Source organism: Chroicocephalus ridibundus, chromosome 2 (assembly GCF_963924245.1).
Source record: "Chroicocephalus ridibundus chromosome 2, bChrRid1.1, whole genome shotgun sequence".
In the NCBI taxonomy this organism is placed as follows: domain Eukaryota; kingdom Metazoa; phylum Chordata; class Aves; order Charadriiformes; family Laridae; genus Chroicocephalus; species Chroicocephalus ridibundus.
The window spans coordinates 71,375,031-71,396,406 of record NC_086285.1 but is presented as its reverse complement, the minus strand read 5'-3'; the positions used below and the strand labels follow the sequence as shown (position 1 = coordinate 71,396,406).

At 43.2% G+C, this 21,376-nt stretch overlaps 1 protein-coding gene across 4 annotated transcripts in view; it reads left to right on the top strand.

Annotated features, from left to right (window-relative positions):
• Positions 1-21,376, top strand: part of RNF144B (ring finger protein 144B) — a 98,565-nt gene that overhangs the window by 52,487 nt on the left and 24,702 nt on the right. For all 4 annotated transcript variants that reach the window (XM_063325819.1, XM_063325821.1, XM_063325820.1 and 1 more), the window contains exon 2: positions 9,073-9,261. In XM_063325819.1, the coding sequence (XP_063181889.1) occupies positions 9,097-9,261 (165 nt within the window). In that variant the 5' untranslated portion in view covers positions 9,073-9,096. The remainder of the gene's footprint in view (positions 1-9,072; positions 9,262-21,376) is intronic.

Genomic DNA, 21,376 nt, shown 5'->3' with positions numbered 1-21,376 from the left:
TAGAACAGGTCAATGTCACAAATATCTTCTGAAGATGCCGTGTCTAAACTGTAAACATTCCAGCTCAAGGAGTTAACATATCCCAAGGTTTTGTTATGAGATTAACAAAAATAAACATTTTTTCTGTGTCAAAGGCAAATTGTTACATCTGACTTCCTATTCCTGTTTCAGCTGAGACAGTAGCCAAGTTATCAACCTGTCTGACCTCCCAAAAGCTCAATTCCTTTTTACTTAGTAAATGCTACAGTTACCGAAAGCCTTCATGTGGTCAGAAAGGAAGACCTGTCATTTGCTTTTGTCATTAATGTCATGAAGTGTGTGTTTTTATTTAATAGTGGTATATTACCTCTTGTCAACAGGAAGTCAAAAGTAAAGCGCACTGAACTAGTTTGGGTGGAAATTCCTTGTAGCTTAGCATTAACAGATGTTGTGCAGTGTCATTAAGAATAGGGGGGGTTATTTAGATAAGCTTTAGAGTCTAATCTTACCCTGGTAACCAATACTTGGAATTCCACTTGGTATAATTCTGTTGTTTCAATGTGTTTTGGAAATATTTGGAAGTGTTTGATGCCAAAATAGACAAGTTCTGTTGTCTAGCTGCGGTTTGCCTGTAATACTGCATTTTGTGCTGATCACCTTTCTTTAGCTTTGTGACCGCCAGGGTTGAACACCAGACTTTAGGGGAATCCTGCTCCTTTGTGACCAGACCCATCACCTTAGCCTGCTGCCTGCGGCCGGCACCATCATATTGTTCAGGCATAGTAAGTTTGATACATCTGGGTCATCTCCAAACTTGATGCCCACAGGCCTGCCCAGGGCTCACGTCCAGTAGGTCTGGTGCAGGGAGCTATGGCTTTCCAGCCTGACAGCGTTGACAGAGCTGTATCCTGAACTTTGATATGTCCTAGTTCAAACACAGTTCCAGCAGAACAGGGTGAAGGTGGTGGCTTGTGTGATACAATGGTCTGACCTCATTCCACGCAGAAGGGCTTACTCCTGTCCTCGTGGATTCAATGAGTATTGCCATTGTGTGGCTCCTGTCAGTATTGAAGAGAGACGAAGACCATGTTTCTATTATGCATTTCAGTTTAGTAAGAGGCTGCATTATATCTTTTTCATTCTTTATGTTTTTATCTTTAAGTGATCAAAAAGGGCTTTGCTTTTCCTAGCTGCCTGTCAGCTGGGAGTAGCCACTTTTATTTCACCGTTAGCTTTTAGAATACCTTTTCTTGGACTCCCCAGCTTTTTAGGAATGGAAGTTGGAAAAGCCTGCTTTTTTCCCCTCACTTATTCTAAAACAATATTGCAAGAAAACACATACAGGATTCCCACAATTGCAAAAATTCACATGTGTTTTGGAAAAAAAAAGTGGTTTGTTCTATTCAGTTAGTATCTATGGTCTTCTTGCAAAAAAACTCCCTGAGGGCCTATTGATATAGGGTTGCTAGAAGTTACTGTGAAGGACTGGTGTTCTAAAATCTCAGTTACTCATAGCTCACAGTAACAGTACAGTAGAGATGTTACCCGACAAATGTACTCTCAAAGACTTGTGGAGACTGATTTACATGTGCCCTAATGGCGTTTTGTTTTATTAGAATGATTTGAAGTTATTGGGTGTATGTGAGATTTGGGAAGCCGTTCAATGTGTGGTTTAGACATCCGAAAGTGCTGATATAAAAATGCCTGGCAGGAAGCTGGGTGGTATTCTTAATCAGTGCACTTACGTTTTTTTGTGTGCAAGAGGCTTCCCACTGACTACGTGCCTTTCGAAGTATTTGATATATTTATTTTTTGGTTATAACATGATATGAAAATACTCCTTACAGCCAGTGCTTCTTGAACAGCAGCTCAAGGGCTCTTTTTTTTCCCAGGCATTCCAATGAAAACAGGTGAGAGAAATTGCCTTTGGTGTGTTCTCATGTACCAGGCACCAGGTTTACTTACCAGCTTGTTCTTTAAACAAGTTTTCTTAAAATAAAAATTTTACAGTGCAGAAAGCTGTCATGTAATATTATACATCTGACTTTTCTTAAGCCCTGCTTAAAGAGAACGGATATTGAAATACTTTTATTCTCTCTTAATACTTCGGCTTGGTAGCATATTATGATAATCCAGAAATGGGTTTTCCTTGCACATGCCTGTAATCAAGTCATTGGCTTGCTTGCAGTATTAAGGCACAAATGTAATGGAGTAATTCTGAATATATTAAAAATGTACTTAATATTAGACCTTCTGTTCACGGATGTGGTTGCTTTTTTTGATACCACAATTTCAGAAAATCTAAGTACTTGTTTAACTTGCTAATAATCTCCTTGCAGTAAAGCAAAATATTCAGGCTTTGATACACAGGAGTGGTTAAACGTGTGATTAAATGTCCTTCTTGAAGATGAAGGCTTTCCTGAATTGGAACTTTAATCATATGTTTTACAGCCTTACTGAATCGCTACTTGGTAAGTAATGCTGTATGGTCTAGATAGGTAGCTCCGAGTAGACAGTGCATATCAAAACAAAGAGAAATTAATGTGTTGTGGTTTAGTGGCCAGTCTATTAGACCACAGAAGTACTAGTACGCTTGATTCAAACTAATTCTTTGTGCAGGGCTGTTGAGTTTGACAAAGCTGCCTCAGAAGTGAATTTCGAATAACGTATCGAGAGAGTTGGGACAGCTAAGGACTTGTAACCAAAACTGGTAACGATGGGGTTTTGCTGAAGATGATAGACGTGAGTTTCTGACAGCTGCCCTCAAATGTCCTAATTTCATAGCTCACTTTTTTATCTTCTGTGATCTGACCCCATTATCTTAATACCACTCTGTTACATTTTTAAAAACTTTCTAGAACCATTCCTTTTTCTCCAAGGGCCTGACTTTTAGCATTGGTTTTGAACACTTGCATTTTTCAGGTAGTTTTCTTTTTCTATTTTATTTTTTAAGGGGAGAACCTTAGTTACAGGAAACAACAGAAGCCTGAGCTGAACGATGTCAAAACAGGTTTTTATATGGCATTGAAATAATTTCGTAATGGGTGGAGTACTTAAAAAAAATCTCAAGGGCATAAGAAACAATTACAGTGCTTGCAAATGTTTCTTCAAGAAAGCTCAGTGAATACCTGGTATGCTAAATAGGATCTTAACCCAGGCGCTGTGAGTACTTTCATTTTGATACTAAAATGATTTTTGTAAAATGAGGAAGTGCTATGTTATGTGTTAGACCCACACAGGACCTTAAACCTAACCCCAGCCCCTACATGATTCCCCTGTGCATATGCAAGTCCATGCCTGGGTGCCGGTTTATGGCAAGCCTGGGGGGGATGCCGGGCTAGAGTGGACTCTGGGCTCACTCTGCCCCACAGGATGGGCTCAGGCACACGACAGCCCACAGGGGAAAACACATAAAGGACCCTTTTTAGTCCATTAATGTTTCCTGGAGCAGTGTGTCTCATGTTTGTACATTTCTTGACTCCCTTTAAACTCCAAATTCAGCTAAAAGCATACAGCTCTACTAACTTCAGCAGAATCGTTTGTAAACACAAGGTTTGAAGTAGCTTGTCTAAGAACCTTGTTGTTGCTATTGGATGCAGCATGTGAAAAATGAAAGGATGACTTATGGTGCTGAATATAATCCATTCATTCTCCTCCAGCTTCAGTGCAGAAGGCTTTCATGACTTTACGTGATGTTTCTAAGTGGTGAAAGTCACATTCAGACACATTTTTTTAGCTAAGTACAGTGACTTTATTGCAGGCCCACAGACAATGTCCCTCTGATGTTACAGCTCAGGAGACTGCCTGGCTTGTTTGCTCTATCACATACACAAAGTCACTTTTGTTCTTTGAGCCTGGTAATCTTCCTTTAAGGCACCTGGACAGGCTCAAATGAGCCTTTGTATGATTGTAACAGGGATGTCACATTACAATGCGTGCTCACAGGGAAAGTTTCAGCCCTTGGTTGCATCAATTTTTAACATCTCTGTGGAGCTTTGGTGGCTTGACCTTGGCTGACTGCCAGACCCCCACCCAGCTGCTCTCTCACTCCCACTTCAGGACACTAATATCAAGATTTGCAACAGGTACCTATCTAGAAGCAGGCACGGCGGGTATTTGTTGCTAGGAAGTCATTTTCAAAGCCAGACACTGGACACCCTGGTGTCAGGAGGCCCTGAAGGCAGACAAGTTCTGTTCTCCTTTTTCCAGTGCTTTTGTTGTGTTTTTCATATTCCACTCAAAATCTCCACTGCGTTCCTGTAAGTGTTTCTGCTTGTACTTGCCCTTCCCACCCCCCTGAGCCCTTTCTCTTTCTGCTTTGAGCACGCTCTAATGTTTTCCTGCTTATGGAAAGTGCTGAGACATTTCAGTGCTACGTGGAAGCACAAAGCTTTGTCACGGCCCAGAGACAAGGCAAAAGTGTCCACAGGCAGGTGAACAAAATGGAAACGTTGACAGGTCCAAGCGCTCAGCAGACCATGGTCCTGGTGACCGGGCAGTTTACGCCCTCCTAGGACTGTCCCCGTATAGCTCGCTCGCATTCATTCAGACTTTCTGGTCCTGCCTTATCCTATGGCATCGATACCATTAGTATCAGAACCAGGGAAGGATGAGTCTTCCCAACAGTTCTTTTTCCTTATAAGCTGAGCAGCATACAATTTGAGGAAATACGTCCCGTTTCCAGGAAATTCCGTGCAACGTAAAAGCAGTATGATCTCTGTGTGTGTGTGTGTGCATGCGCGCATGTACGTGGCTGACAGAAGTATGTAAAAAAGCTTGGATCTTTACAGTTCATGAGTGTTTACGCACACTGGGGCCTGTTTGACCCTTCCTTGCCACCGATTTATGCTGGTGCAGAATTTAGTCGACTGTGTTCCTCTGGGTTAGGGCATTCCTGAGATGTGTTTGTCCTTATTCCACAACATCTCATGGAGCCTGTGTTGCTGTTCAGTGTACGTTTTTGTGAGGAGTTAGGTGCTGTATTTCAGTGTCAGTGATACATTTCTTGCTTTATTTGGGATTCTATCCTAAATGGGTCATTTGTGTTTGTGAGCATGAAAGGGAAGAACTTAGTGCTTAGAAATGTATTTTATTTATACGAGGGTCCATTTTTTTTCAGGAGCTTTCCATTTACTTTTATTTCAGGTCACTTTCATTAATATAACCAAAAATGGAAGGGTCTTTTCCTCTTTGTCCCCAACTCATTCTTCAGTGACTCCCTCTTCCCCTGCATGACATATAACATCCTAGATGTTTTGTTTTCAACCTAAACTGTTGGCAACTCACATGTAATTACAGTAGGAATTTTAAGCTACTGTAAAGAGAGCTAATGGATGTATAATTAACTAATGACAGTCCGTGGGACTAAGCTTAGCAAAGTGAAAGCCATAAAAATTCGGAGCACGAATGCTTCACAGCTTCTCTGTAGTGTATGGAAAAGTCACTTCCATGGTAGTGAAGTTGGGGAGATGGTTTGAGAGCTTGGGAGAGGACTGTATTGGGAGAGGAGTGTATTGAAATGTTAGGAAAGAATAGGAGAAGGAGTAGAGGGTGGGAGCAGGAGGAAGACACGTGTCTTTGTCTCTCCATTGTTTCTACCACCTTATCTGATCATGGGAATGAACGTCCTCTGCAGGCCTGATTTCTCTTGAGAGCCCAGTTGCCACTGGATGGGACTGCCCTTTTCCATAACCATTAACTCTTCCCCCTGCAGAAATCACAATTCTGGTGAGCAGAACCAGCTGGTTGGGTTGCTCTGGGAAAAGGAGCAGGCTGTGTAGGCTATGCATCCGCTCTTTCTTTGATGGGCAGGTTTTCAGGTACTACTAACAGGGTGGCTTTGCCTGTGCCAGCCTCACCTGGAGGACCAGGACTACTTATGGGCAAGCTGGCCCCTTAGGGAGCACGGAGGGAGTGCTGTGGCTAGCCACGGTGCCTCTTCCAGGGGCTGTGCAGGCGGGCTGCGCAGCTGTCTGCGTGGCTCCGATCCTGTTCGCTTCATTTGCTGAGCCCCGCCGGGGTTAATGAGGCTGTGGTGAGATGAGCCAGCCTGGGCTGGGGGGGGGGCTGCATCCTCTGGTCTGCCAGGTTTGCTTGGTGTTGTCTGCTGGAGATTTCTACAGGGTGGTCTCCTTGTTTTAGGGAGAACCTCAGCCCCACTCTGGCATCCTGGTGCGAGGGAAGGAGGAACATGAGGGGGACAGGGAGCGAAACTGAATTTAACCTACAAACAGTCTTCAGGGACAAGGGTGCCTGGGATGTGATAATGAGTCCCCACAGCCATCGCAGTGTGGCAAACGCTCTGGCTATCACACTGAGTGCCAGATTTAGGCCATCTAAAATTAGCCCTTAACCCTAAACCTCAGTCATACACCTGAATCTTTGTACTGCTGCCTTAATAAAAGCATGCAGGGTTATGACCCTTTGGGATATAAAAAGAACACTGACTTTGGAAACAGCTGTATCCATTTTATATCCGTTCCCACATCCTGAAATATTCCTACCTGTTCTTTTGCACGTCCCTCCTCTTAACATTGCTACCTTTTACCGTGTAAATGAAGAAATGTCAGATCCGTGCAGCGTGGGGGTGAGTAGCTTACCTGTACAGATGCAGCTGCTGTTGAAAAGCATACCTGAGTAGATGCATTACAGTTCTCTCAAATACTGAGATAATATCTAGCACGTAGTTTTAAATAACAGGTAGTTCTTGATCTGCTGTAGTGTTTCCAGTGACTCACTGTCCCCCCCCTCCCCGCCCCGGCTCCCTGTTGCGGTAATTACAGAGGAGTATTGCAGTCCCTGACTCAGAGGGAGGCTTCCTTCCAAGGCTTCTGGGCATGCTGGAGCTCCAGCTCTGCAGCCGTATGGAGCAAATTGTGGGGGGCATCACGGTAGCAGGTGGGGACTGCGTCAAGAATAATGTGGGCATGGCATACGTTTTGAGCTAGTGATAGCAAGCCATTAAAGAGAGAGTTTGCTTTGGATTTGTGGCCAGGAATTTGATTGCCAGAATCTTGGCTATGACGCTTGTGTCTCTAAAACTGGGTGCTTAACCGGAAAGACATCCCAAGGGACACGTCTGATGGCTTCTCTGTCAGGCTAGGCTAGGAAACTGCAAAGTGTAAAAATTAAAAGGGATAAGCGAGCTCCCACCCGTATTTGTTGTGCTTGCGTGGCTTTTCAAGAGAAAGTGTCTTCCTACAGACTGGTGGGAACACACGGGGCAGGAATGGGGCTGGGGCTGGGCTGTGTGTCAGGTCATGAGGTGGGAGCTGTGGGGCAAGGTTCCACGTGCGCTGACCCCTTGAACTCCATGAGCACCATCGTTTTCCCCCTCTGGGGAGGAATTAACCAGGTACTGCAAGCTGGCACGTCCTGTACGCACTGACTGGCTGCAGCTGGCCTGGCCGCTCCGGCAGCCACGAAACGGCAGCAGTGACGTGCTGCCAAATGTGACCTGACAGCCCGGCCACGAGGATGCTCGGGACTGCAGGGGAGGCGAGGAGAAGTGGACCAAAGGGCTCGAGCCTCCTGTTTGCGTTGTGAGATGTCAGATCTGACAGGTCTTGATCCCTTGTTGTTTTCATGTTCATGCAGCCTCCATTTGTGATGTGGCTTTTTCTATTTAGCAGAGCTGCCCTCTTGCTTTCCGCTGGTGCAAGCAGCTGCCTGCAGCCAGCCACCAGGTCTATGCTTGCAAGAAGTGTGTTTGAAGGTCTTCTTTCCATCAGATAAGTGCATTGAGAAGCAGATCTGTGGAAGCTGGGTCAAGTTTCTTGCAAATGGTAGTAGATTTTCCTGTGCATTAAATGCTGCACCAAACTCTGCTGTCTATTTTGAGGTGAATAAAATCTGCAAATTTGCTTTCCATTGTTTCAGCTTAAGCATGAGGATAGTCTCTTTACTTTCTCTTTCAGTGTTACTGTGTAAGAAAGAGGGTCCTGAATTTTTTTAAGGTTATGGTGCACTGTTCTCAAATGCCTAGGTCAGAAAACATTACATATGAGCACGATATTTCCATTTGTTGCTTCTCAAAGGATAGAAATTTCTTCACCAAGTACCGCTTGGACATAATATGTGGTTGAAACACAGCTATTCTGACCATCTCCCTGTCAAAGTGCTAGTGCACTCTGTTTATGGTTCACAAACTTCAGTGAGATGCCTAAGAGCCCTATGAAATATATGGAAGAGCTGGATGCCAGGGAGTGGGATGCACAAAAGTTACAGACCACAGCAGGCAGCTCTCTGGCATAGTCAAGGCAATGCAGAAGAGAGGAGTGCACATAATACTCTTACTCGCTTGGATTTAAGCTCCGACCCTGTGTGAAGTGCAAACTGAAACCCTTTCCTGGGTTTAGATGCCTTGACCACTGCTCTTGCAATGGACAGCCCGCCTCCTACCTCAGTGACAACTCACAGAGAAGGCAGAGTTCATGGTACCCACCACCTACGTTACAGGCTAAATGTTTTAAGTGCTTGCCTAGGAAGGGGGAATCTGTGCTTGCCGTCACCTTGCACTGCCCAGGAGAGCTCCCGAGACACCAGCTGGAATGGGAAATGGGAGTGGAGACACCCATTGAAACAGTGTGGATGCAATGAAGACCCAAGGATTCATAGGGATGGGAAGGGTTTGACTCTGAAACTCATTTGAGAGGGCACAGTGATATATATATATGTGTACATATAAACATAGTTTACTTTTTTAATTAAGAGTTCATTGTCCCAAGCCAGATCCCTGCTCCTAGGACTTTGGTGAGGGCTCTGACCACTACACTGTTGCATGTAACATAGGTAATGTCCTATCTGTGTGAGTTTTGGTTTGGTTTTTTATTAATATGATGATACATGGCCTGACTGTGTGCCAGCAAGGTGAATGTTTCCTGAGAACCCAACCCAGTTCAGGTCTTGTGGTGAGGTGGGCTCTCAGGCACCTTCTTTGTGAATTTTGAATGGCCTGAAGTGTGAGACTGGCACCAAGATGCCAAAGTAGTACATTTGGGTATGCTTTTGTGGATCTGAGCTGTAAATTCTCAGGTCAATGAGAAGTGACTACATGGCTTGTGGGATGTTTCAGCTCGTGATTTCTCTTTTCAGGCTGAGTGGACCATTAATGAGTGAATGGATTCTGCTGGGAAGACTTGTCCTCACACCATGACAGCCGACGAGTCAGAAGCTGGAGAGTTAGCTCTGGAGCCCCTGCTCACTTGCAAGCTATGTCTCTGTGAATATTCCCTGGATAAGATGACCACTCTTCAGGAATGCTGCTGCATGTTTTGTACATCGGTAAGATCTAGCAGCGCCTTTATGCTACAGGAGCAGGGTAATGGGAGATAGACAGAACTGCGAAATGGGCTTGCTGGTCCTGTACAAGAAACGTGTGTTATCTACACTGACAGAGGATGCTTTCCTAAAGAACATTTGGTGTTAGTCTGTCTTGCCTTATTTAGAAGACTTCTGTCATTCTGCTTTTGATAATCTGTAACTCTAACAGACATTCCCATAGGAAATAATAATAAATCCCAGTAGTAAATGGGAAAAAAGATGCATTTTAAGACTGTCAGAGAACATACACAGTCTATACACAGTCTCAGTATTTATTTTTTTCTGAAGCAAAATCTTGAAACATCATAGGATAGCTGTGAGGTTTTGTTTCATCGTTACAATTTTCTGAGTACTCAGAGACCTTTTAAGTCCTGCATGTAATTTTTAAAAGCAATCAGAAAACGTAAACAAAAATGAACCTTGGCCTATTGAACCTTTGCATCTGCAGTCTGTGCTGCAGAGGTGTTGCCCAGGTCATGCATTGCCTATAGTTGTCAGTGAGGACATTCTGTCCTGCAAATTCAGATCAAATAAAGCTGGTGGAAATGATAAAGGTGGAGGTTGAGTGAGCTGAGAAAAGCCCTACAGATATTAGTACTTTTCTGGTCTCTTTGTCAGCCTGGAAAAATGGACCCAGTTTCTCTGGTGATTGTGACTTCAATGTACGTTACTAATGGATTTTGGAAACAGGTCAGAAGCCACTGGAGGGATATTGTTTTTTTTAACTCCAGATTAAATGTACTTGGTTTTATTTTTTAACAACAAATTGTAGGTAAGCATCAAGCAAGTACATTTAAGTTTTGCCTTTTATTGTTTGAACCCATGGAAGAAATCTATTTGTGAAGCCAGTTTGAGTGAGAGTATCTTCACTTACTCTGAATTCAGGATAGCTTAAATGGGATAAGAATCTAGCTATGTGTTTCAGACAACTAGGATAAGATTGATTAATATGTGTTTTCAGCCTGAACTTCATGGATTTTGTTTTTCATACCGACTTCCAGAAAACATTCATGTATTTTAGTTTGTAACAAAAGTTTTAAGAGAACTTAACCTAACAGGCAGGTATGAAGAATCTGCTTTAAATTAAAACAATTTGGAGAAGCTGATACCTTTACAGCTCCTCTCCAAGAATTCAGTGGCTCTGATTTAGTATCATGAATGGCACATTAACCTCAGTGTTAGCTGGGCAGAGTAACCCTTTCACCCCTGGGGAAGGGAGGACTCCTGAGGACTCTGCCAGTCAGAACTGGGCTCTCCACTCCTCCAGGGGACTGGGGAAGGGAGATGTTGGTGATGGCTGGGGATGTTGCTGTCCCCACCTGTCCCCTGTTGGTGCCGCAGCTGCCACCCCACACATACACCCCTTACCTGGCCAGAAATGGGAAGAGCATCCGCTCTGAGCTTGGCTCTCCAGTGCCATGACAGCGAAGTGGAAAGTACAGTCACAGTTGTTTGGCATCTGTGCAAACTTTGCTGACTTTGTCTAAACCAAGAGCCAGCCATGAGCGAGTGCCGAATGCAGCTGGGATAACCCTTTAGACATGCTCTATTTATTTCAGTGGGCGTAATGTGTCTCAACTCTGCTTATGCTCCATGTCTACCCTTTGTCTGGCTGGTTTTGCCTGTGTCTGAACATCCTCCCGATGGACATGTCTGGGCTGATGCAACAGAGACACGTAGGTCTTGTATCCTATAACAAAAAGTTCTGGAAACTTTTAACGTGCTTATATGGCTTTCCGTCTTGACCCCAGAGCACCTTCTGGGAGGCTGTACGAGTTGCACTTTTGGGCAGCCTCCAAAGAGCAGTGTCAGAAGCTCCTTGCCACGAGTGCCTTGGTTCCGGGGCTTGCATGGGGGATTGCTGGGGGCACAGCCTGCAGTAGCTGCACTGGTATGCAATGCCCTAAATTTCCTTTCACCCATGCCAGTGCTTCTAGATACCTTTGCACTCCCCTTAAGGCAGATATTGGGGTAAGAATGTCAACTGTGAGCTATGGGATCAAGCCCATATCAGTTTTTCAGCTAGCAGTGCTTTCAGCTTGTATAGCTGCTTCTTCTTTTTTATTACTAAGTTTAATTTGATAGATCCAAGAGTAGTATTAAATTTGAAATAGAAAAGGACTTGACATGGTCATAATAGGTTCTGTTCTACTAAGGTGAAACCATTAGTTTTGTTAATTTTTTGTTCTGTTACACATGAAATTTTTTTTTCCTAACTGTAATGATGATTCTGCATCTGTGGTCATTTTTCACTACAGCATTTTTGGCTGTGGAAATAATTGGAAATTGTTACAATTTAGGCATCTGTGGGTGCAAGCTTATATCTCCTTTTCGCTTGTAGCCTGTAAAACCAAGGAATTTAAATTTGTTAGACTTGTGTACAGCTGTTTTTTCAGCTTAGAAACTCTTGTAATAGGCTTTATACCTTGTAAAAGCTGTATTCTAGCCAAAGTAAGTAAACTGTGTTTAAGAAGGTGTATGTTTGCATTTTGGTGGAATGTTGCTAGTTAAGACAGGAGTTTTTCGAATAGCTATAAACATTTTTACTATCTCTGTTCAGAGAAGAAAAAGCAGATGGCTTGCAGAACATGCCTGCCATCTTACTTGGTAGCCCAGTCAGGTCTGAAGAGGCATCAGCCTTGTATTTCTCAACATTTGTTGCACTTAGCGTAAGACTCCACTGAAATGTGAGATAAAGCACACATTTACACATCCCGAGAATTTGGAAACGGCTATAGTGTACCTTATGGCTTGGTTTCATTGTGTTTGGACTATATTGGTTTCGAATGAAAGACTGATCTCTGAAGAGGGTTGGGCAGGGATGTGAGGTGCATTTTATCTGCAAAAGTTTTAGAGGACTGCACTTCAGGTCATTTTCTGTACCTGTAAAACCTTTGTGGAGTGCCATGCCGTGGTGCACACTTTTACATAAATGTATTCAGCAATATACATATTGCTTAAGCTGCATGGTTTTATGCTACTTGCCCGGTTCCCAAAAGGGGAGGGGGGTCTCATCTGTTCCTGATTCTGCTTGCCTTGTTTTTTGTCGTGCCAGTCATCCTTCCTGTTGCCCAGGTTTTGGCGCCTATTAGACTGGCTGGAAAGTATACATCTTAGAGACTGCCATCTTTTCAAAACCTGGCTGAAATTGGGAAAACAGCTGGGAGAGACCATGAGTGGTGTGATTGCATGCACCTTGCTTCCTCTTGCTAGAAATGCCCTGGTAGCTGGCACACCATAAATGACCCTTTGGAAGCAGTAGGGAGGAGTGCAGGACTAGCGGTAACACTGGAAATACTAAGGGCCCTGTGGAGGACTCGGTGCGAGTCTGTATCATAGAATCACAGAATGGTTTGGGTTGGAAGGGACCTTAAAGATCATCTGTTTCCAACCCCCTGCCATGGGCAGGGTCACCTCCCACTAGACCAGGCTGCTCAAAGCCCCATCCAGCCTGGCCTTGAACACTTCCAGGGATGGGGCATCCACAGCTTCTCTGGGCAACCTGTTCCAGTGCCTCACTACCCTCATAGTGAAAAATTTCTTCCTGTAGCCTGTAAGCAGTCATGGAGGTGAGATTTTACCAGGTGTAGTAAGATTGCTAGTGGAACTGGGGAAGGAACTAGTTCCTTCCCCAGAAGTGAACTAGTGCAGTGCTGTTAAAAAAAACATGGGTTTGGGGGTCAATAAAAATGCCCACATGCCAAATCTGTCCGGTTTTGTCTTTCCTCTTTTTTCCCCCTCCTCCTAAGCATTTCAGAGTCCTGATGAGAGCCAGGTGAGCAATAAATGGCATTGCTGCTATTTACATCAAGCAGCTGCTTATATCCGTCTTGTGTGTTATTTACTGGAACACGGTTCGAGATACCTAAGACAACATGTAACAAAAGTCTGAAAACAGCAGATACTTTTATGTATTTGCTTCTGTGTTTTCAGCACATGTCTGTGCAGAACTAGCATGATTCACCCTTCTTTTTTTCCAAGCAAATTCTTTGTTGGGTCTTGTACTTCTGAGAAGTGTATGAGGTAACTGTGTTACAAAACGTGCAAAACAAATATCATGGTGATCCACCTGTTTGTTATTTTGGTGCACACAATGCGGTCTAAATGTGATTAAACTTCATGCAACCTTAAAAGTAGAAGTCAGCGTGCAATGTTGAATAGAAGCACAGGTAGCTTCTGTGCTGTCTTGGCTTGTCTACAAGTAGACGGTGATCCAAAGGTGTTTGGGAGAACAAGATTTTCTGCTGTAGCTACGTGTGACCGCAAGGCCAGGGCTGGACATGGGCAAGTCAGGGGCTTGGGAGGCTGCAGCCTCCAAGAGAGGAGCTTGCATGCTGCTGCCAGCTACTTTTGCTAGAGGGGAAGGGGAAGACCTTCCAGGAATTGTAATTTCCCTGTTGCACTTCACCAGCAGGACACTTTAAGGCTCCTCTGCTTTCCTTAAGCTTTTTAGGAGCAGCTGTGTGTTGCCCTGCCGCCTTCTTTCGGGTGGCTAAATATTGACATTTTGTCTGTAGTGCTGTGAAGCCTCAGGTCGTTTGTGCAGGGGAGCACTGGAGAAGTGGAGACAAACTGATGTGAAGGATCGGCATCATCAGCAAAAAGAGTGGTCAGAAAAGCCTGAGAGCAGAGGAGACTGAGTAGGTCAAAGACAAGGAGGAGGCAGATGACAAAGAGCGTGGGATGCCTGCTAAATGGAGCAAATGTACATGAATACTCCAGTGAAAGGCTACTTAGTAAAACTTAGGAGTAAGGGAAAATTTGGATTTGCCTTCATCTACTCAACACTGGGTTTTAGTATCTCTTCTGTTTCTTTGTGCTAATTCCCAAGAAGGGCTTTGGTCCCCTCTTCTTCCTCCTCTTTCCCCCATCCTACAAGACACCTGCATGTGCTCACGGCTGCACCTGAACCCTACCTTCTCCTCTTCCTAAACAGACCTTGTGCTGCAATGCCCCACTTACTTTATATAAAGCTCACCTCAGATTGTTTTCTGCTTCCGCCCACAGGTAGCAAGCTGTCAAGGTTTGACATTTTGGATTCTTTTTTCCCAGCTCAACATTTGAAATGTTTCATAATAACTTTGTTTTAAGGTTATAAAAAAGAAAATTCCCACACCTGCTAATATTGGCACTGAACTCATAGCACTTTTATGGTAATTTAGATGGTTTAAAAACTTCTTGCATGCATTTCTGTGCAGAGTCACACCAAAAGCAGAGTGAGCAGGGGTACCAAAAGGGCACAAATGTACCTATTGCCTTTTGATGGATGCTACTATTCAGGAAGAGGGGCTACGTGTTTCTGAAGTCAATAGAGGTGGCAGCATGTGGGTGGTGGCCAAGGGAAGACAGGTGAGGAAGAGGGAACTAACACATTTAATGACAGCACCGCATCGGTGAAGTTGCTGTTATCTCCATTTAACAAATGAAGAAACAGATGTGAAGTAAGTGGTCAATGCCTCAGAGTGCCACAGTAATTAAGCCAGCCTGTGACATAAGCCTCATGGTCATGTCTGTTTTGTAGCTCTTGGTAAGGCCAGGTTTGGCCCGTTGCAGATTCGTTTGCAAGAGGAATGGTATTCACAACTGGTTCAGTTTTGGGAAGGGTGAGTTTCTCCCGTCCTGTTCTCTGGTCCTTTTCTGTTTGGTGGTGCCGCTTCATGGCAGTGATTACCAGGAACCTATCCTGACTTCTGTGAAAGGCTGCCAGGATGTGGCGGGCCATGTGTAAATTGGTTTTAGACTGTTTATCTGAGCAGAATCTAGCACCATTGGTGGGAGATCTTTTGCGACAAAGATGATGACAATACATTGCTCAGATATATTTAAAAGATCCCTTAAAAAATAGGCTTGTGGAGCAGCGGGAGGCCATTATATTCTGGTCCATTACCCTGTTTGCTTGTTGTTTTCACTTGACAAAATGAGATGCTTGTCAGTGATGTTATTCCTCCCCTTCTACTGAGCCATGAGATGACCATATGTCATTTGAGGCTAAAGGGGCATTTTTTCACTTTCTTTCAAGCATCTTTCTCAGTGAGGCTCTTATGTGGCCTGATTCCCTATCCATTTGAAAGCAACTTCATTTGTCACTGCATCTGGTCCTTAACAGTTAAAATATAGACTGGGAAATACAAATGCATGTTTCATTGGACTTTGTTTTTCACTTTTGTCCTGCCTATCGTAAGTTTAATCTATAACAAATTAATAAATGGCTATTTCTGTGGTGTACTTTTAAAAAACTTTCTTTACTTGGAAAAGCCTCACATTTTTTTTCCAAGTGAAGTGCAGATGCCTCCAAGCTAATTGCCAATAGACATAATTAATCTAGTTTTAAGATCGGTTTAGAAATACTTGAGAGATTCCAGGAGTTTGATTACCACACATTGAAAGCAACTGGCCCATTACAGAGATTGCACATGCAGAAATGCAGATGTAATGACAATGATGAACATATTACTAAATGTTATATAGATCTGTCATAAACACTATGAGTACTGTTGGGGGGGTATTTTTATTTGCATACACAATGGATTAAATGCTGAGTGGATCAGGTGGTTAAATTTAGAGTTCTGACAGGTATCATCTCACCAAAGTCAGTAATACTACTTATTCTATTTAAAACTGTATGACTACTACATTGTCATGTGTATGCACTGAAGAACAGATAACATTTGTAAATAAGAAAGAAATGAAAGTTTTGTCTTATTGAATAAAAAGTACATTAACGCTGCCCAGAAATTAAACAAAAACTAAATGCCTATCTGTTGATCTGTTCTGAATCATAAGACCCTCTGGCATGCCAAGTGAAAAGTTAAGTTTTCTCTCCATATACAGTCTTTTTTTTTTCACATATCCCCCTCCCCCCAAATTTTGAGTTTGTAAAAAGACTAATCCTAAGAAAACCCCAAACCCAAACCAATATAGTTTTGAGGGCAAATCTGGAAAAGGGATATAACATTTTAAATCAGCCTTGCGGATTTTGAGATAGAAACCTGAGGTTTTCTTAATTTTCCTGAAATTGAAATCGTCTTCAAGTTATACATTAGTAGGAAAGACCTTCTTGTTCTGGCAAGATGCCTTCAATCATTTCTTGCATTTTCATATTTAATGTAGATCATGCCCTAGTACTGGTTAAGGAGTATTGTAGATCCGTTTTTTTCCCTGTCCGCAATTTAATTAAAGACAAATTCCCTTACATATCCTTTATGAACTACTGCACAGTGGCTGCCAGCAGTATCTGTAGCATTTGACAGGAAAGCCAGTGCTTTCAGTTTCTTTTTTCTTCCTATCCACCCCTCCATGTTTCTTAATAAAACTACCTGTTCAATTTTGTCACATCACATGTGCGGTTTCCCTCTATGCTTTTGCATCCGAAACGATGAGGCTGCATTTAGGGAGCTGAAGAGCTGCATGCAGATGGGAGACGAGCAAGGTAATGGAACATGCCAAGGTACTTGAAAAAGCAGTACGTAGGAATGATTGAGATCCATCTTTTGTCTCTGGTACAGAGATTATCTGAAAATGGCTTTGAATAGAAACATAAGATTTCACAGGGAGGGGGATATAGTGCCTTTGTGACATCATTACCTAGCAACATAATACTGATAATACTGAAATTATACTTTGAACTCATTCTTATGTTAAAATGCAGTACTGTTATGGTCCCTTGGCACCCTTGGCAGATTAAATACATTGCCAAACAGATTCTTTCTTTTTTTTTTTTTTGGGGGGGAGGTTAGTACCTTAAAAATCTCCTCTGTACAATATACTTCAGGGAAAAAAAAGTTGAAGTTAGAGGAGCATGTAGGAGATGTGTTGAAATGAAGAATCCATGAATAGCCTGGACAGAATTTTCTATTCTTGGGGCTTGCAGCTGACCATAGAAAACACTTTTGAAGATCAGAGGAAGTGTTCATTACTGAAGAAGGAATTTTTTATGTTATTAGTTCATGCATTCCTGGATTGGGCTTTTCAGTGCTTTTTTAAAGATTCTTACCTCATGTTACAACATACACTTTCAACAAAGCCTTAGCTCCAGGAGACGAATGCATACTTGGGGCATATGTAAATATTTGCCTAAATCATAATCTTTCTTACAAGTCCTGCAAGACAAAAAAGAAATGCATATGTGTTGCAGGATAATTTGATCCAGGTACTTTACAGGCCTTAATTTACTAGGTACTCATGAACGGCATTTTGTGAAGTAAGTAAATGGATATTGACCTTCATTTATTAAATAGAGGAAGGTGATGGCCTGAAAGACAAAAATGGCATAAGAGGGAAAAAAAATTCTTGCCCTAAAATGCTTAGACAGCAAATTATTTGAAAAAGGTGTCATTATACGTTATGAATCTCAGGCGGAGAAAAAATTACTTGTAGTACTCTTTCCACTGAAGTTGATAGTAGTCCAGCAGGAGCAAAGCGTGCTCGGCAAAGTTAGATTAGCACCGAAACCTTCTGTTAGGTGTACTGAGTTTTACTGATGAAATTAAATTATCACATTTTAATTGATCCCTCTTGCTTGATTGCATCAGGATGTTGTTACGTATCCCAGAACACAGATATGTACATGGTATAGTTGTTCTGTGGGGAAAATCTGAGTAAACTGAACGTAACTCATTAGGGTGTACTTGCAGGTATGAAAGTTAAAATTCCTTGTGTTGGTGTCTCCCATTTATTTGAGGAGTGAACGGAATGGAGCCAAACCTCCAATTTCTTCTGTAATCAGCAGGATCCAAACCTGTTCAGCAAGACCTCAGTAGACTTTTAGTCTGTTGCCTCAACCATTCTGCCTTGACTATGTGGCGCATATGTGGAAACCTCACTGTGCTGGTAGGAAGGTCACTGCTGGTGACCTGCTCTGGCCATGGAGAGTAAGACGATGGTGTGACTATTGTTGTAAGCCACGGGTTCTGTGGTGTGACCTCTGCAGCCACTGACCGCTCTTCGTGCTTGTAAGTCACTGCAGTGTGGGAAACTGGTGGAGAAGTGTATCCCAAGGGTGTTCAGACCTGGTGATTTCTTGGATGTCAAGATTAAGGTCCTTTCAAGGAACTCTGATACCACAGAAGGCCGAGTATCTTGATCTTACGTTCACTTTGTAGAGCAATTAAGTAGCATGTGTAGTGTGTGCAGTTTTCCTGAGATGTTGCTGATTTTTGTAGACAAAATGCATGAAGAGTCTTAGCGTTTTATGTCTGTATAAGGTATTCTCCATAGTGTGGGAGGACATATTGCTGAGAAGGTCAGTCAGGATTCATTCCATAGACATTGAATCCTCTTCTCATCGCATTTGCAGCTTGTACATCTTTTCAGATACTTCTATTTGCCACTTTTCAAGTAAGTAGCTAAATTAGTAGCTGAGCTGTAAATAATAGTAAAACCCCTCTAAAAACAGTCTTACTGTTAAAATGAAGGCGTATTTTAAAATGTTAGTGATTTTCCACTGTCTCTTCTCTGCTGCTAACTTGTGAGAGAGGGAACACAAAGGTCACATTTTCGTTCATGTACAGACTTAGGTAAAAAGCTTAACTCTTCAGTGGCAAATGTTAAATGCTTCCTTCGAGTTTCCCAGCACCTTTAAGTCCTTCCGTCAGCTTCTTGAATTGCACACACAGCACCTTCTCCAAGCACAGAAAATCAAGGCAAAAGATATAATAGCTGTAAAAACTATTTAACAGGGAGGTTTTCTGTGAAACATTTGAAGATCCATGGCACTGCACAGAACTATTATAAAATCTCTTCAGGTCACCCTCTGAAAGCACAGCACCCTCTAAAAGTCTCGCAGAAGGCTCCGGTTGCTCACCTGTCCTCACTTACCACCAAGCCTTGAGCTAGAAGAGAAGGAGAATCCAGACGCATTAGCAATCCTCAGAAACCTCTGTTCTCCTGGCTTGGTACCCCTAATGATTCAGATACTGCATATTGAAACTGATTGCAAAATCCATACTGTGGATCGAAGCTCCTTAAGAGCTTCATGCCCATCCTTGCACGGAAGGGTAATTGCCAGAGCTCTGAGCTTCTGTCCTGGAAGTCTAAATTAAGAACAAGCCTCTGGGCTGCTGCGAGGCCTGCAGTAACTTCTCAGGCTTTGTCCTCCCTCTGTAACTGGCTGACCTGAGCTGCCCCCTGAATACAAATCCACTGTACCATGCTGTCAAAACAAATTACTAAATATCAGGCAGCACCCCAGAGGAGACAGAAGCCAGGATCTTAGCAAAAGTAAAAGGTTGCTCTCCCATGCTTGCTGAGGAGTTAAGGCAAACTAAATGCTTTGGCGGGAAGCAAACATTCCCCCTTCCCCAAACGCTGCCCTGAGGCTTGATCCAGAAAGTAATCAGGTCTCCCATGAGGAGAGGGAGTGAGAGAAGGCTCTGCTGGAGCATCACCCACGTATCTAAGAAGTGCACCGCACACACTGCAGCGTGTGCAGGCTTTGGGGACGGGACTTGGAGGGCAGAAGTTTCTGTTTGCGTTGCTCATGGTGGAGGCTGGGTACAGGCACAAACCAGGCAGGAAATGTGTGCAGGCAGTGAGCACTTGATACCCCATTTCCCCTGTGATGTGGTCTGAAGCATGCGGTCAACGCCAGGCGCATGGTGAATGTGGGGCTGCAGGAGCAGATCATCCACAGCCTCCATCCACATCAGTAATGGCACTGGGAGTCACCCTGGGCCCTGGGCGCACTTTTGTGGCTTTCCCTGTGCCACCTGCTGCCAATGCCCAGACCGTGGTGGCAGCAGATGTGATCAGGGCCCTGTCAACCCCGGTGTCTCTAGAGTACCTGCTCCTGGGCACCATCGTGGTTATGTACCTGCTTCTGCTCACTGGTCTGTGGAGGAGCTGCGAGCACTAGCGGGGCGATTTGATCTGGTGGTTAAACTGACTTTTTATAAGATCTGTGCCTAGATGCCTTTGGGGTAGGTAGGGGAGGAGATGGGACAGGGCACTGAGACTGCTTGAATAATAAAAGTGTATTTCCTGGTTAAATCTGGGCTGATATTCCCTGGGGAGCTAATACTGCCTTCAGTTACTGACATGATTTCTTTTTTGCTCGTCACCTGTGAAGATCTCGCTTACTTCCCACATACTACTTGGACCAGCAATTCCTTAGAGCCTGCTCCACTCCTTTCTTACAGGGGTGCGTGCTGGATCTGAATTCATTAGTGCTTAATGAGCTAGATATTTAAATCTTACCATTTAGGTTATACCCCTGCGTTCTTCTAAATGAATACACTTCAAATATTTACAAATCAAAAGTAAGCTTATTTAAAATGCCACTAAGTTAAGCTGATTCTACTTGCTCGAACTAATATCTCTGTATAGTTCATCAGAATTAACAAATCATGTGGATGTTTCAGTAGAGACAGACAGAATAATAAAGAAACCTCATTTCCATTTGTAAAAGTCCTAATTATCCTGACATTTAAGAAGGTACCAGCTTTCCAATAAAAATACAAATGAGGAATTTTCTTTAATCACAGCACAATATGCAAGGCCTTCTCAGAACAGTCCAGACTAATGCAGACTTGAATGTTAAATGTCTATAAATACTGGAAAAACAGTTTGTGAAGAGTCCTGGGGCTTTACCAGAGCTGATGCTCTGAAAGGCCGTGATTTCCCAATAACCCACCGAGTAGCTTTTGAACTCAGTGCCTGTTCTGAAAGTTGGCAGAGAGGCAGAGGTCTCAAAGACCTTACACTTCAACTTATTTCTTGAAAACGGATGGGGCAATGAGGGAAGAAGCCAGCAGTACTGAGGAAGAGGAGAGGTTTATCACATGGGCATAAAATATATACCTGTAGGGAACAAAGCTGCATTAGTCCTGCGTGTAAAGTATGTTGGTTTTCATTTACAATGAACTATGCAAGCTGATACCAAAATCTGCCAGAAATCCATGTTTTGTTACTTTGTTAACAGTGATTTGCAATTTGCTGTATGCTTTTTCATTATTTTGAGGAGACTTGGTTGTTTTGTTTGATTTAGAAGTGAGCTGGCTTCCTTACCTATGCAGTTTGGAGATACAATTCAAGCACTGTTCTTTGGTCCATCACACCAGTTTTGCGCCATGATTTTATT